This window comes from Lygodium microphyllum, chromosome 14, assembly GCF_053477565.2.
Source record: "Lygodium microphyllum isolate KBCC chromosome 14, Lygodium_microphyllum_v1.1.10, whole genome shotgun sequence".
Taxonomy (NCBI): domain Eukaryota; kingdom Viridiplantae; phylum Streptophyta; class Polypodiopsida; order Schizaeales; family Lygodiaceae; genus Lygodium; species Lygodium microphyllum.
The window spans coordinates 126,399,582-126,416,870 of record NC_141148.1 but is presented as its reverse complement, the minus strand read 5'-3'; the positions used below and the strand labels follow the sequence as shown (position 1 = coordinate 126,416,870).

Genomic DNA, 17,289 nt, shown 5'->3' with positions numbered 1-17,289 from the left:
TAGGTATGACTAACCAAGACTAAATGTAGTTAAGTCACTGACTACATCGACTTATTGAATGTCACACATGTGTACACCTGTATCTAGCTAATGTTAGTCACACACATAAAGATAGACTGACTGAAGAGTAACAGGAGCTTGATATTCTAACACTCCCCCTCAAGCTCAAACCATCTTATAAACTCCAAGTAGCTGTCTGAAGTATATGAACTTTTATTTACCAAGAGACTTGATAAATATATATGCTACCTGGTCTTCAGTCTTCACATGAATCAAGTCAATCTGACCTGTAAGAACCATTTCTTTGATGAAATGGTAGTGAACCTCAATATGTTTGGACCTAGCATGGTAGACAGGATTGCTAGCCAACATAACACTGCTGAGGTTATCACAATGCAATCTCACTCTACTTTCCAACTATATTCCCAAGTCTTTCAGTAGTTTCATCAACCAAACTGCTTCGCAAGCTACTAAGGCAACTCCTCTGTACTCAGCTTCTGTACTAGACAATGCAACAGTAGGCTGTTTCTTACTTTGCCACAACTGATCATAGTGCTGCCCAATCCAAATGCATATCCACTGGTTGACCTCCTGTCATAAGCACAACTAGCCCAATCAGCATCAATAAACCATGTGAAGTCAAGGGATTTTCCATATGCATAAAACAGCCCCTAATCTGTAGTACCCTTTACATATCTCATAATCCTCCTAATTGCATCTAAATGTGGTTTGCAAGGCTTCTGCATAAACTGACTAATTAGCCCCATTGCATAACATAAGTTAGGATGATGAGTAATAGTCAAGTATATCAAGCTGCCCACCATCTGTCGATACATGGTCACATTCTCTATGTCATTCCCAACATCAATCTGCAACTTGACATTATGATCAAGAGGTGTCTCCATAGGCTTGCATTCAGCCATACCATTCTTCTGTAACATGTCATGAGAATACTGCTTCTGTAGCAGTATACCTTGAGGCATAGAGACTACCTCAATCCCAAGAAAATACTTAAGCTCACCAAGGTATTTGACTCTGAATTCAACGTGTAAACATGATTTAATTTCAGCAATGCCCTCTTCATCATCTCTAGTGATGATAAGATCATCTACATAAACCACTAGAAACACATATCCATGATCTATCTTCTTCATGAACAGACTGTGATCTACATTACCCAATCTAAATCCATGTTGCTATAAATAATTGCTGATCCGAGCATTCCATGCTCTAGGTGCCTATTTCAGCCCATATAAAGCCTTTTTCAACTTACATACATGTGTAGGAAAGTCCGAGTGAACATAGCCTTCAAGTTGCTCCATATATGCTTCCTCAACCAAATCACCATTCAAGAAAGCATTATTGACATCCATTTGCCATAATTTCTAGCCTTTGCATGCTGCCAAAGAAATGACAACTTTGACTATTGCCATTTTAGTCACCAAACTGAAAGTCTCCTCATAGTTAAGGCCATACTGCTACGCATATCCTTTTGCAACTAGCCTGGCCTTATAACGTTCTAACAAACCATCTGACTTGCACATAATCTTGTACACCCATTTGCAACCAATGGGGACTTTGCCTTCAGGTAGCTCAACCAATTCCCATGTCACATTTTCAGCCAGGACTGCATACTTCTCATCCATGGCAGCACACCAATTATCATCTGTAACTGCATCATCAAACTTTGTAGGTTCTTTGTAACCTCTCACACTAGCCATATATGCATAATGGCGGGCTGAATAACCAATGTAGGTAAACCTATCAACTAGTTTTCTGACTCTCTTAAATCTCCATAACTGTGGCTCACTCTGAGCTTGCCTCTCATGAGGCGGTACATAATGACTCTGCCTTGCTTCAGGCGTCATAACAGATGGAATGCCCAACTCACTATCCAAACTGTTGTTGTCAGATGACTCATAACCTATTGTAAGTGGACCTGTCACATCCTCAAGCATCTTTTCTTTTCCCTTATCCAATCTCCCCCTCACTGACATATATGTGTTAGTGGATGTAGGAGTACGATTTCGCAAGTGTCCTGACCAAGGACTTACTATAGGTGACCCATCACTTGTAGGACCACTCATAGATGTACTCATTGTAGGTGTATTTTCAGCATTACTAGTGCTGGTTGATCCATTAGTAGCCACTGCAACAGGATTACCATACCACGATGCCAGCTCATCAAAAACAACATGTGTGCTAATCAATGTCTCATGTGTAGACAATACATAACACTTGTAAGCTTTCCGGTCTTATGCATAACTAAGGAACACACTCTTGATAGCTTTAGGATCCAATTTCTTCCTCTTTTCATCAAGAACATGCACATATGCAATGTTGCCAAATACCTTCAAGTGTGAAATGTCAGGCTTATGACCATACAACCTCTCATATGGAGTTACATCATGAATCCCTACTATAGGGGTTCTATTCAGCACATAGACAGCAGTCACTATTGCTTCAGCCCGATAACCATTTGGCAAACTCTTCTCATTCAGCATAGCTCTTGCCGATTCCATCAATACCCTATTTTTCCTTTCTGCTACACCATTTTTCTACGGTGTATAGCTGCAAGTTAACTGTCTTCTGATCCCATATTTAGCAAGGTACCTGTCAAAGTAATTAGAGACATATTCTCCACCTCCATCTGATCTAAGACATGAAATTTTATAGCTCAACTCGTTTTCATTATGCTTCTTGAAATCATTGAATGCTTCAAACACATCATCCGTATGTTTCCGTATGTAAAGCTAGGTGTACTTGCTAAAATCATCAACGAAGGATACATAGTAACGAGCACCACCAAACAAAGCATTATAAGACAGACCCCATACATCTAAATGTACCAATTGCAAGGGTCATGAGCTATTCCGTACATGTCTCATAAACGGAAACCGTGACTGCTTTCCAAACTGAAATGCATCACATACATGTCCAAAGTCACGATACTTGAACTTACGCAGTCCAAGTACAATCTCCTTCTGCTGCATAGATTTCAACTTTTGTACATTCACATGGCCAATCTGCTTCTTATGCCATATCTCAACATCCCGTATAGCACCACCATCATGTGCAAACATGGCTGCTTTCAATTCTTGAATTGATGCATCAAGAGTAAACATTCTGCCATCTCTTCGGCCTCTAGCAATCAATTTGCAGTCATTACCATATTCTTCAACAAAGCATCCATCTCTATTAAATCTCACCTGCAGATTTTGTTATGTCATCTATCCAACTGACAAAAGATTCTTGGTTATTGTAGGTACATGTAGTACATCATGCAGGCTCTTTTTCTTGCCATCGGGCATCAACAAAGGTGCAACTCCTTTATGCTGAATAGTATGTTGGGTGCCATCCCCAGTATAAGCATGTCCATGCGAACCTGCAACCATCTCATCAAACCATTCTCCATGGGTTGTCATATGATTTGAAGCCCCTGAATCAATGTACCATCTCTCATCTCTGCTTTGCCTAGATGCATTCTTAGATACATGCTGCATGGCAAACAACCTGTCACCTTGATCATCAGGAACTCTGCTAGCCCTTGGCTTTCATGTCAGCCTGCTTCTTATGGCATTCTTTGGCTATATGCCCATATCTACCGTAATAATGACAGTCATTGTCCCTGTTGGACTGATCATTTGACTGCCAGGATCCTTCTCTGCCTCCTCAAGGGAATCTCCCCCTACCTCGAAAACTGTAGGATCCACGTTGGCCCTGTGTATTCGTGTCATGCTAGGCATTCTGCTGTTGTTGTCCATAAGTGTTTCAAGTGTCTCCACGACCTCAAAAAGAGCCACAGCCTCTGCCGCCTCTACCATGCTGGCTAGAGTAAACAACAATGTCTCTGCTTTGAGACGTACTAGAACCTGTATTTAGCCCAAGCTTAACTTCCTCATGCAAGAGCAGAGCAATAAGCTCATCCCAATCAGGGGATTCAACTCTCACAGAAATAGACGTATCAAATGCTTTATACTCTTTGCCAAGTCCATTCAATGTCATTGCAATCATAGCATCCTCAAATGGTGGTAAGCTAATCCGCTATGTTATTGATCTCTGTAGTGTAGGCTTGAATACTTCTGCCATTCCTAGACATGTTATTGAATTGTTGCTTCAGTTGAATCTTTCTTGCATGTGTTACATTTCCATAATTCTTCATGAGTATGTCCCTTGCATCCTTTGGGGAACTGCATCCAGTAATCTGTATAACCATAGCATCTGATATACATAAGGAAAACCAATGTAACACCTTGCATGCTCTCTCAGTCCATAGCTTATGAGCCCTTTTTTGATCATTTGTTGAATTCCTTTCAGGCATTTCAGGTTCAACCTCATCACATGTACATAAGTCCCCATAACCTCTACCAACCAAAAAATTCTTCATACGAAACTTCCATAAAGCAAAATTTTTGTTGTCGAGATTTTCTCCCACAATTTGAGTGATATTGTTAGTGCCTTGAGCATTTTCCATAGTTGCATCTTAGGTATTCAGTGATGTATATAACCTATAAGTATCTGACTCCCTTTCCTACAATTCAGGACCGGTTTCCTGCTATTCAGGACAATTTCCTGTAATTCAGGACAATTTCCTGCAATTCAGGACAGTTTCCTATAGATCAAGACAGTTTCTTGCAATTCAGGACAATTTCTTGCAAATCATGATAGTTTCTTGTAATTCAGGACAGTTTCCTGCAGATCAAGACAGTTTCCTGCAATAATCTTTTGCAACAAAAAGAAACATGATATTTTAGCCCTTTACAGCCTTAGAAATATCCACAAGCATGAGGGATAGCCCGTAGGTATTTTAGTCAATACATAGACTCTGCAAGTACTGTAAATGACCATCCAAGTAGATGTCAAGGCATTTGTTTCATCTCCAGATTTCAATCCTCAGTTGCATCCAATGCTCTCTTTAGTCTTCCAAGCATTCAACATACATATGCCAAGTCATACAAATGACAGGAGCTCCAAAATGACATGTAATGCTTCAGAGATGCTTGTTCCCTACATTCAGTGACAGTTTCCAGCCATTAAAAATTTCCAAATCTGAATATTTTTCAGTATAAAACCCCAGCTCCAATACATGACATTAAGTCCATACGACTTTACAACATATACCTATGCTTCAATGGTACTCCTGAACAAGTTTGAGAGCTCCAAGCTCATGTCAGAGGTGCATACACACTGTAGGTTGTCTGTATACAATAGACCATTATTATTTCAGATCTATAATTAGTTCTTCAAGCTTCTAAATGAGCTCTCAGTCAAGCTCTTAGTCAAGCAATGATGCTATCACCTGCTGTTTATTGCGGTAAACAGCCAGTCTGCATAGGTTTGTGCTAAATATCTCAAAATCTGTGAGGAAATTGAAATAAGTTTCTTCTGCAAAGTCGTAGACCATGTTGAAACGGTCAAGGCAAGTGAGCTGTTTCTCCAAAACCTATTTCTGTAGCAAGAAATAGCTTCTACAAAAAAAACAAGCTGCAGCAGACACAATCTCCTTTGATGACGTTTTCTTCAGATCTAATGTCTTGATGTCAAATGCCTACTGCCAAGCCTTCAGACTTTAGGCGTTCATGCTCTGATACCATGTTGGAAGAGAGGGAGAGAGACAAAGTGGAGTTGAAGATGATCCTCAGCTCATTGTTATTCTTCTTTCATTATTCTTCCATCATAGTAACTGAAAGAGACTTACACACATAGGTATGACTAACCAAGACTAACTATAGTTAAGTCACTGACTACACCGACTTATTGAATGTCACACACGTGTACAATTGTATCCAACTAATGTTGGTCACACACATAAAGATAGATTGACTGAAGAGTAATGGGAGCTTGATATTCTAACATTGAGTCTCTCTCTCTTGCTCTCTTGCTCCATCTGCCATAGCTCACACCTCTCTTGCTTCTGCTTGCTCGTGCTTCCACTTAGGCTTCTCCCTTCAACTAGTATCAAAGCCTTCTTCTGCATGAGCTTGAGCTCAATCTGGCATTGCTTTAGCTCTCATTCGAGTTATTAAAAGCAGGGTTTCCACCTCTTGAGGTTCATATTAAGCTCTCATTGCTCTAGGACTTCTCAGGATGACCTATTGGGGCTATCTTAGGGCATTCTTGAGCATACATTAAGCTTATTTTAGGGAGTATTCAACTCAGTATTTAGGGCTGGAAATATAAAAACGTTTTTTCACTTGTGGCCACTTTTAAGCACTTGTGCTTGCTCAACCACTCCTCGGCATTGGACAAAGGCTTTGGCATTGTTTACCACTCCTCCCGGAATTGACCATTAACATTCAGCATTGGTTTTGAGTCATTAATCTTCAGCTATTAACTGTGCAAATAGGGCAGCATATTATCATAAAATAGGGATAGCCATATCTTCAATGTTTGGAGCTCGTATATGCTTCCCAGGATGCTCGTATACCTATGTTTTGTTGCTAGATACTTGGGGGATCATATGACATTGGTTTGAGATGCTATTAGACTAATTTGAGCACTCTTTTAGCTCATTTTTCTCATAGATATCACTGTTTTCATAATAGGGCTGAATGCTATTCGTCTAGGAAATGTCATGCTCTTGGCTTATGTGATACTTCCAGGATGCTCATTTGATGTTGGACACTTGGGGAATGCTTAGCTAATGTATTGGAATGCTTTTGGACTGATTTGAGCCTATACTTGGCTCAATTTTACTATCATTTTTATTATTGTAATAAGTAGGGCTGAAGGCTATTTTATAAGTGAAAGCATATGCCTATTGCTTGTTGATGCTTCCTGGCTACTTGGGATGATACATTGATGTCCATGGTTGATGCCACATGCTTGATCATGCTCCTAGAATGCTTTTGGGATTCAATTGAGCTCACTTTTGCTCAGACTTGACTGCCATTTTACTACTATACATACAGTGGACAACAAGCTTTTAACAAGGATAGTCTATGCCTAATTCTCTTTCATGCTAATTGGTGCATGACATTGAAGCTCTATGCTTGGTTATGCTATTGAATGCATTTGAGCTTTGATTTGAGCTTAGGACATTTGACATTGGTTGTTAGTTACTCCATTGGACGCTTCAGAGGTCTATGACCTTATGGGCTTGAAGCCTTTAATGGGTCTTCTGCTCCTGGCTATGTATTTGATGTATCTTGGATACTTGGATGCCACTCACATGAGGATTTGAGCTTTGTTTGCTTGTTTGGCATCTAACTTTTGTTCCAATAGGAGCCGCTTACTTGACAATTGGATGTTACATTGAGCTTTGGATTTTATTTTGCAGTTGAGCTTAAGCTACTTCAACTTCTACTCATGTGTTGCAGGTTGTTTTGTATCGGTGATTGCCCCTATTTGGCATTGATTTCTTATTGATGTATCTCTTTTTTAGCATGATGTATTTGCAGACTGCTGTACTATTTATGAGAGAAATCCCCTCCATTTGATGCTATTTTGGTCATAGTTTGTGGATAGCTCATTATTTGGTACGTACCTCTTGTTTTCAACTTATTTTAGTAGTGGTTTTGGGACTATTTGCAAGTATTACAACAGCCTATTTGGTTTGTATCGTGCCTTTTTTTCCTGCAGTATGGTTGGTCATTCAAATGACAATGCCATCTTCAACATTGAAAAGTTGGATGGTAGCAATTATACCCAAATTTGGTAGGTTTTGGTGCAAAAATCTCAGATTAGGCCGATCAAATGCAAGCGCATTAAGCCTAAAGGTCAAGCTTAGGATCTAGGGGACGACTTAGATGACCTTTGGTCTACAATTATATTGTCCCTCGACAATCAGGTTTATTATATCGTTGTCATAGATGGATAGTCGGCATGGGATCTTTAAGAGAAAATTCATAATCTCTATGATAAGTAGAAAAATGCCTGCTTCTCAGATGTATTGGCTAAAGCAGCTTATGGACCGTTGTATGAAGGAAGGTACCAATGTTTCTCACCATTTGAGTGAGTTTCATGCTATCATTAGTCACCTATCATCGTAGGGTATAGACTTTAAGGACAATCTTCCACATTTGTTCTTGTTGATCACACTGCCTGAGTCTTGGGACACATTCCATAATGCTATGTGTGCAAATATACTCGAGAACAGGCTGAAATTGTTTGATGTAGAGGGTGCACTCGTGATAGAGGAGGTAAATAGGAAGAATGTCGATGCTTCTGGTACTTCTCATGCTTTGAGTGTTCATGGCCACCATGATGGCAAGAGCGGGAATAACCAACATGGTAGAGACTCACAGAAGTCTCATTCTAAGTCCTGTGGATAGTCTCGCTGTAAGTCCCGTGGATGTAAGTCTGATTGGACATGCCATCATTGTGGAAAAGCAGGACATATCAAGCCGCATTGCTATAAAATGCGCGATGACAAGCACAAGGAAAAGGGCAAAGGGAAAGTGTAGGATAAGTCTAATGATCACAACATTATCCCTACTAACTCCAATGTTAAGATTAAGGAGATCAATGTAGTGCAACAACATGCTGACTTTGATGATGATTACATACTTGCAGCTTCTTCTTTGGATGAGTCATATAGCTAATTGATGTCTCGCTTGGTTTCAGTCATTAAGAGGTGCGAAGTACTTTGTCAAATTCATCGATGATTACTCATATAAGGTTTGGGCATATCCCATAAAGCCGAATTTTGATTTTTTGGTTATCATTCAGTATTGAATTTCATTGGTTGGGAACCAATCTGGGTATGGGTTGAAATGCCTACGGTTAGATAATGGGGGTGAGTATATATCTAAAGCCTTTGAGTAGTTTTGTGATAAGAGGGGTATTGAGCACCAGTTGACCACCTCGTACACCCCACCCTAGAATGGTATGGCTAAGTGCATGAATATGACAATATAGGAAAGGGTCCGTAGTATGCTTAGCCAGGCAGGCTTACCACAACAGTTTTGGGTTGAGGTAGTGACTACTGCCATATTCTTGATCAATCAATCTCCTTGCAGCATTGTTAACTTTCAGATTATAGAGGAGGTGTGTTCTGGAAAACCTCCCTTGTATGCTCATTACAAGTCTTTGGTTATGAGGCTTTTTGCCATGTGCCCAAGGACAATCGCACAAAATTGGATCCTAAGTCTGTGAAATACATATTTCTTGGTTATGGGGATGCAAGTGAAATAGGCTATCGCCTATGGGATCCATAAGCTTGGAAAGTCATTTGCAGCCATGATGTGGTTTTCCATGAGGAAAAGATGCACAAATAGCGTCAGCGAATAGTTGAGATATGTAGGGTTATATCTCAAGACGAGCCTCCTGCTTCGGTATAGCCAGGTAGTAGCAGTAGTAGATACTCTAGTAGCCCATGGGCATTATGTTAGATGGAATGTGTAGGCTCCTCAACCTGCCTTGAAATGCTCTGCTAGAGCCAACAAACGTCCTCTTGAGTGGTTTGAGCCCTCCATTGATTATGTGATGGTGAGAGATGTAGATGAGTCTCTCACTTATTGTGAGGCCATGTGCCGTGGTGATAGTCACTCTTGGGAGAGGGCCATGCAGTCAGAGTTTGACTCTTTACAGAAAAATCATATGTGGGAGTTGGTTCCTTTCCTGGTGGAAAGTGTGCATTGCCATATAAGCGGGTGTACAAGTTGCACCCCTAGATGCCCCAAGCCTGCCCATAAGGTCAGATTGCTTGTTAAGGGTTTTAAACATGAGCATGGTGTTGACTTCGAGGAAGTCTTTTCTCCTGTAGTCGAGATGACTAGCCTATGCTTGGTACTAGCATTGGTTGCTTAGTTAGATCTAGACCTTTATTAGATGGATGTTAAGACGACTTTCTTACATGAAGGCTTGCATGAGGAGATTTATATGCAACAGCCTAAGGGCTTTGAGGAAAAAGGTAGGGAGCTCCTAATGTGCAATTTGAGAAAGAGCCTTGATGGCATTAAGCAGACACCTAGGGAATGATACTATAAGTTTGATGCTCTTATGCATTCACATGGCTATATATGCAGTGATATGGATCTGTGTTTATACAAGAAGAAGGCTCGTGATGGTAGCCTTTTGATTTTGGCACTCTATGCGGATAATATGTTGATTGTTGGGAGAGCTCCTAATGAGCTAGATGCTTTGAAAAGTTAGCTCAAGAAGAGCTTTGAGATGAAAAAGTGGGACATGCCTCACATATTCTTGGGATGCGCATTATGTGTGATCACTCTCAAGGGCTCCTTTACTTGTCACAAAAGGAGTATATCCAGAAGGTCATTGAGTGGTTTTATATACAGGATGTTAAGCATATTGGCTGTCCTTTGCCTTCTCATGTGAAGGTGAGCCAAGCCGATTGTTTGCAGTCAGTTGTCAGCAGTTAGATGAGCAGAAGGCCGAGATGGCCAAGATCCCTTACACATCTATAGTGGGCCGTTTGATGTATCTCATGATAGCCACTCGTCTTGACATAGCTTTTGTAGTGGGAGTTGTGGCACATTGTATGGCTACACCTAGCAGGCAGCATTAGGATGCCGTCAAGGGTATCATGAGGTACTTGAAGGGCACAACATACATGTACATATGTTATGGTGGCTAGGATACAAGAGTTGTGGGGTACACGGACTTTGATTATGCAAGACATGTAGACAATAGGAAATCCACCTCTGGCTATGTGTTTACCTTTGATGGGGATACTGTTTCTTGGATGTTCAAGGTGCAGAAATGCACGACCCTCTCTACTATAGAGGTCGAGTATGTTGTAGCCACTAAGGCTTGCAAGGAGACTCTCTGGCTACTAGGTCATCAGGTGACAGACCTTGGTATGACTGACGTGGTCGCTACATTGCATTCGGATTCTACGAGTGCTATCCAGTTAGCCAAGAATCTGAATCCAGCTTTTCATGCATTGGTTGCATGGTGTAGGTTGATTGACTTATGTGGGGAAGAATCTAAGGATACATGGACTCATAAGCTCGCTTTGATGTAAGAACCTACTCTATTGTTAGACCAATGAGTTTATGAAGGCCCATTACATCTTGCTTATTCATGGCCGATCTTTTGTACATGGGAGGTTGCCCGAGCACCATTGAATTTGAGATGTGGTCATGGCTTAAGTTGATTCTTATGACGTAGCCTTTACAAGGAAGGTGATAGCCTTGCCACACCCAATTGGAGTGCACGTAAGGAGACCCCACTTCCCCCACTACCACAAGTTTGCAGTACGTGACAATAGGAGTGGGGTTTCTTTAACCCTCCATTCTCCTTGCTAGACTCTGTGTGAATGGGGGAAGTGGGGTTTCCTTAACCCTCCATTCCCCTTTCTAGAATTTGTTAACATCCAAGTATTCAGGCTATGTTAGGAGGTGTAACATTTTTGATTCGTCGACATCAAGTTTGGAGTGTGAGCTACCCGATCAACTCATCGTATTTGACACAATGAATGTGCTTGCTTTTGTAATTTCTTATACATATGATCTACTGCATGAGTGGTGTGACCATGAGGATAACACAAAGTGTGTGCAACAGCATAAGTTGCGTTGCCCTTGGGTGCGATGGGGGCTTTGAGTGGGGATATGGATTGGGGTTTCCAGCCTCGAAGGGCAGAGTTTGGTGCGGCAGGGGGTTTTGGAGGTATCGATTGGGGTTTCGAGACGAAGTGTTTGGAAGTTGGTGATGATTGAGTGGGCGCCGAGGGTTTTTGGAGAGGCCTACAAAATTACTAATTACAAGTGGAAAAAAAGTCACATAAATTGCATGCACATGCCCGACAGCACCACACCAACATAAAGGGCACGGTGAAAAAACTCAAAAACCCCAAAAATAGCACCTTCCACAGCGACGCCATAGCCAGGAGGGCTCATGTACAGTGGCCGTATTCCCCCCTCGTCCTCCTCAATATCCCCCTTTAACCCATCCGCTGTCTGCAGTTGCCTGGAGACTGCGCCGTCGCCATGGTTTCTTCTTTGGCCCCTCCCTCTTGCTATCATGTAGACTGCATTCATATGCCTTAACCCTCTCTGTCTCTCTCTGTCGCGTAATGCCCGGCTTATCTGCAGCTTGTGCCTACCGTCGGGCACCTTCTCTCCCGGGTCTCGCTCCCGTTGCCTCTCGCCCCTCCAGCTTTTATTTGTTTGCTCTTCAATACGTTCCTATCTCCTCCTCCTCCTCCCCTATCGGGCCTGCCGTTCCCCTCCCCTCTAGCATGCAGCACGCCGTGCCTGCCGGTCGCCTGACCGAGCCCCTCCCGTGTGCGCAGAGGCTCGACTGTAGTCCAGGATTCTCGACGCCTAGAGCACAGACGTGGTGCCCTCCCAGTTTCTACTGCAAGCCTCAAAGCTTTTCAAGGGGGGAGCGGCTGTTTCACAGGTCCTTTTACGCCTCTGCAAAGGAATCATTGTCCTCCGGCCGTGAAAGCTCGGCGGGCCGCGGGGCCCTTACGAGGGAGGTTGAAGCCACGAAAGGCATTCTAGCAGAAGCGTCACTAGTTCACCGGACGTCTTTGCAAGAGCAAGCCATCAAAACCTCATTATTAGAGGCAGATAACATTGCTAAACTCCTGGAAACTTCTTCAATCGATGAAAGTTCGACCTCACCAGGAGAGGCGGCTACATCTTGTGTCTTTCGGGAGGAGGCAGAGCCCGTGGCTTTCACAGATGAGATAAATGAAGGAAGCAGTATATCGGTGTTGGAGTCGAAGGAAGTAAACAATACGGTGGCAGCAGCAGGGGCCGCCGAGACAGCTGAGTCCACTGAGTCCAATGAGCCCACCAAGACTACACTTGAGAGCAGTCATGCCAAGCTAAGAAACAGGCCTGACAGAAAAAAGAAAGGAGGTATTTTTACTCGAAGCTTGCAGGGTGATGTTCCTGACCTTCTCACTGTTCCAGGCATTGGGCCTAAAAACTTAGAAAAGCTCGTAGCCAAGGGCATAGGGAAAGTCGCAGAGTTGAAGCAGCTCTACCGTGACAAGGTAGTTCACCGTATATATTTTGTGCATGTTTATGTGTTCTTCTTGTTTGGTTTGTTTTGGTTGTTTTTAGCGCATGTTGAACTGAGGGGTCTGTTAAGCTCATTAGACCTGCGTAGTTCAAGTTTGCGAAAGCACATTGTTAATGCAGTAGAGTTGAAAAAGGAACTGTTAATTACTCTGTTTTACATATACAGCCAAGAGGCCACATAGTGAGGAAGTAGCATTAACGTCTTGTGCATGCATGCCACTACAAATTTGCCTCATAATCATCTCTGTGCTATACCAGTATTCGAGGTAGGGAGAAGGAGAGAAAGTGTATGACTTGCAGTCTATGTTTCTTTCAGTTCCTTAATGAGACCAGTGGAAAAATGGTGGAGTACCTGCAAAATTCTGTAGGCATAGTTCATAAGAATCATGCGGAGAGAATCACGTCATATGTCAAGCACTGTGTGGATGAAGAGCTGAAAAACCAGTCAGATTCCGACAAAGAAAGCTGCAGCAGACAAAAGAAAAAAGTTACAATATGTGTTGAAGGGAACATCAGTGTTGGGAAGACAACTTTCCTCCAACGAATAGCAAATGAAACCATCGAGTTGAGGGATCTCGTGGAGATAGTGCCAGAACCTGTTGATAAGTGGAAAGATGTCGGTCCAGATCACTTCAATCTTTTAGATGCTTTCTATAATGAGCCAGAAAGGTACGCTTACACTTTCCAGAATTATGTCTTTGCCACGAGGCTTATGAAAGAGCAGGAAACTGCAAGGGGCGTGAAACCTTTGAGGCTGATGGAAAGGAGTATTTTCAGTGATCGGCTGGTAAGTGGGTATGAGTGCTTAATTGTGGCAGTCTTATCTTGATGTTTTTCGGATTGATACTGAAACCGTTTTTGGATGAGCAGGTGTTTGTAAGAGCAGTGCATGAAGCTAAGTGGATGAGTGAATTGGAGTTGCGTATCTATGAGTCTTGGTTTGATCCCTTCATATCTGCCCTACCAGGGCTTGTACCTGATGGGTTCATATATTTGAGGGCAAGTCCAGATACATGCCTTCAGAGACTACATATGAGAAACAGGCCAGAGGAGCGAGGAGTAACTCTTGAATACCTTAGGGGTTTGCATGAGAAGCATGAACAATGTTTTTTCCCCTCTGAAGCTAGTGGTGGTGTCTTGTCTGTCAGCCGGTGGCCACTTGGGCCCCACAAGCTCCCACCACCGCCAATGATTAGAGATCGCGTCGTTTATCTTGAAGGGGAACACTTACACTCCTCGATCAGGAAGGTAATTATAACTCCAGCTTTTGTGTTGGTTTTGGAGTATTGTTTCAGCCTTTTTTTTGAAGGATTTCATGCACAGGTACCTGCTCTTATCTTGGATTGTGAAGCAACCATTGACTTCAACAGAGACTTAGATGCACGGGCAGAGTAAGGCTTTCAAAATTGTTGGCTGTATTTCAGGTTTTTGATTAGTTCTATCAGTGGATTTAGACTATTGCTCCCCTTTTCCAGGTATGCCAAGCAAGTTGCTGAATTTTGTGAATACATTCAGAGCAACAAAGATTTTGATGTTAACATGGCTGGCCAAAATGGAACTGTCAATCCCTTTGTCCTACCACATTCAGGAGGGTTTTTGAGGCCTGACAGTTGTCCAATCTTACCTGGCCATTCACTAAATGCTTTTGATTTCACAAAACATTCATCTGCCTTCATGAGTTAAGGCAGATGATACTACGGCTTGCTGTCTTTTTGACTTGTGATCTCTGAAGAGGAGCTGCACGCATGGAATGATCGACTTCCCGATTTTGAAAGTGGGATGGAATGTTCATTCTGTACATTTTGTAAATGTCACCCAACTTGGTTTCTGAGCCTGGCAGTAATGCAGACAAATGTTTTTTTCGGGTTGGCTTTTATTCTGCCATGGCGGTATGTACATTTTTGGGTTGGCTTTTATTCTGCCATGGCGGTATGCATTTCTACGATAGTCTTCTTGAGCAGAATGAAGTGGATGGCTTGAACACAGCACTGCAGTAGCCCTTTGTTGTGTGAAAGCAAGCTAGGAGGATGGTGCAGTTGAATCTTATGTGTTGAAAACGTGGAAAGGAACGGGCTTTCATGCTTAACTAATTACTAGAGGTTCTTGGCTCGAACTTGTGCACTAAAAAGCTAAAATGAAACTGGCTTACCTGGTGGAAGTAATGATGATATAGATGTACTGAATGATGAGGAGAGATTGTAAGAACTGAAACTGTACAGCACTCCTATAATAGAAGCTGCACCAGACTGAACTATCCTTGTTTGTTTTGTATGTTGAACTGTTTCTTTTATTACCATGCAGGAAGATGAGGCAACGAAGACATCCTCTGTTTGTGACTATGCCAAGAAATAGTGTCGATTCGGTTCTTGATTCTGGCATTACCGCTAGCAAAAGCTTTTGTTTTAAATTTGGTTTTCTTGCACCTTGAAATCTCATTCATTTTCCTGACTTAAACCAATGGAAGAATGTGTGCTGACATGAGCTTGTAATGGTTCTTTGAATGTCGCATCTCAAATGGAGGTTGGAGACCATGTTCAATGTGTAATGGTCAAAAGAAGTCTCTCAATGATTGACTTTTTGCAGAGAGATGAGAATGTAATTGTATCTTTCATTTCATCTCTTGTTTTGGAATAGGATCAATTCATTATGTGTTGGATTTGATCTGCTCCATGTTTTGGGTGACAGTTGCCATTTTGGTTGGTGTACTTGGTGTCACCCAATATTGGTTATTGGGAGCTGTTCCACTCCCTTTTACATGACACATGAGGATAGCCAATTGTATGTTGTCACATCAGAGGCTTGATTATTTAAGTACATTAGTCAATGTTCCACTCTGCCTTCAATCTGAGCTTTAGATGGTTGTACTGTGTACATAAGATTGAAGTTAGGTACGTTAGTTCATCCTTTATATCCTCACTCCCTGCCTAATTTGAGTCGCACACAATCAGACTTCTTTTATTAGAGCAAATGCACGCCACCAGTGTTGTGATTTATGGAGTCTATTTGATGGTCTTTATGAACTTGGTAATTTCGCTTGAGATATTACCTTGTGGTTTTCAGGTGTTTTGTACATAATAGATGTACATATTGTTGAGACTTGCGACACAAAGTTTTTATAATTCCTTCCATGATGGAATGGTGTTGAAGTTACTCAGAGGACTATGGGTCTTATAGTGTGCTGCAACGATGGTCATAAGCTGGTTTTGCCATCATCCATGATGGAATGGTGTTGAAGTTGCTCAGAGGACTATGGGTCTTATTGTGTGCTGCAACGATGGTCACAAGCTGGTTTTGCCTCATCCATATAGTTTTATGGGCCAAACGACAAAGGCTAGGAGTGAACCTCTCTTGCTTATCTTACACTAGAAATGTGGTATCTAGTGAGATTTTTTTGTAGTTGAATGTTGATACTTTATGAATGAAGTCAATTGATTTCGGTATGAGTACTATTTGTGTGGGGTGGTAATGCGTGATGGAGTGGTTGTGGTTTCATAATAATTCTCTCAATCTACATCCCAATATTGAGATAGTGTGAAAACTCATGGTAACTAGAAGTGTCTAGGCACAAGCCATGTATGGAATATTTCCTGGTTCAATGCATCAACCATGTAAATATTTTATGTAGAGATTTAAACTACATTTAAAACTATAAATTTTTAGGCATCTCAACTTGCATTCTAGTTCAACCCCTAAAGAAATGCAAAGCCTCTAACTCAATCGAGAGCCGTGGTGGTGGAGCCATCACAAATGCGTGCATAATATTGGTGATTTAAAGAAACAATGTATGTTACCAACCATTTGCATCTCTACTTCTAGTGTTTGAAATTCTGTAGTGTGTGCAGCACTAGTTTCTAGACTCCTGGAGTTGGATCAATGTAAGGTCTCTTGATTCATAATTATGTGCCTTAAGATATCCACCCACATTTCACACATACGTGCATACAATGCTTGTTTGTCATATTAGGCCTTTAACAATATTATATTCTTGTATTTGACTATCTTGGTCTATAATATATAAGAGAATAAGATGCCTTTACAAAACAACGAAATGGTATTAAATTTGATTGGTTGGTCAAGCTTTCATGGGGATTGATAAGCAAGATGTGGAGCAAAGGTCTTTTAAAAGTTGAGATTCATGAGCTTAAAAGTTGTATTAACAAATAAAACCCATAGATGCTAAAACAAAATGTGGGCAAAGGACTTTCAAAAGATGAAATTAGTGAGCGCTAAAGTCTTATCAACAAACATGTTTCCTTTACAAAACAACAAAATGGTATCAAATTTGATTGGTTGGTCAAGCTTTCATGGGGATTGACAAGCAAGATGTGGAGCAAAGGTCTTTTAAAAGTTG

General features: G+C 41.6%; 1 protein-coding gene across 3 annotated transcripts; it reads left to right on the top strand.

Annotated features, from left to right (window-relative positions):
• The first annotated feature begins 11,722 nt into the window (after positions 1-11,722).
• LOC148026085 (uncharacterized) lies at positions 11,723-16,338 on the top strand. 3 transcript variants are annotated; one of them, XR_015693180.1, is made up of 6 exons: positions 11,723-12,910; positions 13,255-13,725; positions 13,809-14,186; positions 14,262-14,329; positions 14,414-15,826; positions 15,999-16,336. XR_015693180.1 is itself a non-coding variant. In XM_087693321.1 (5 exons), the coding sequence occupies exons 1-5, from the start codon at positions 11,978-11,980 to the stop codon at positions 14,619-14,621; spliced, it is 2,058 nt and encodes a 685-aa protein (XP_087549447.1). In that variant the 5' UTR covers positions 11,723-11,977; the 3' UTR covers positions 14,622-16,338. The 3 variants fall into 3 exon arrangements, 1 of the variants encoding a protein (XP_087549447.1); XR_015693181.1 differs by having other exon boundaries at positions 14,414-15,716; positions 15,999-16,334; XM_087693321.1 differs by having other exon boundaries at positions 14,414-16,338.
• The last annotated feature ends 951 nt before the right edge of the window (positions 16,339-17,289 follow it).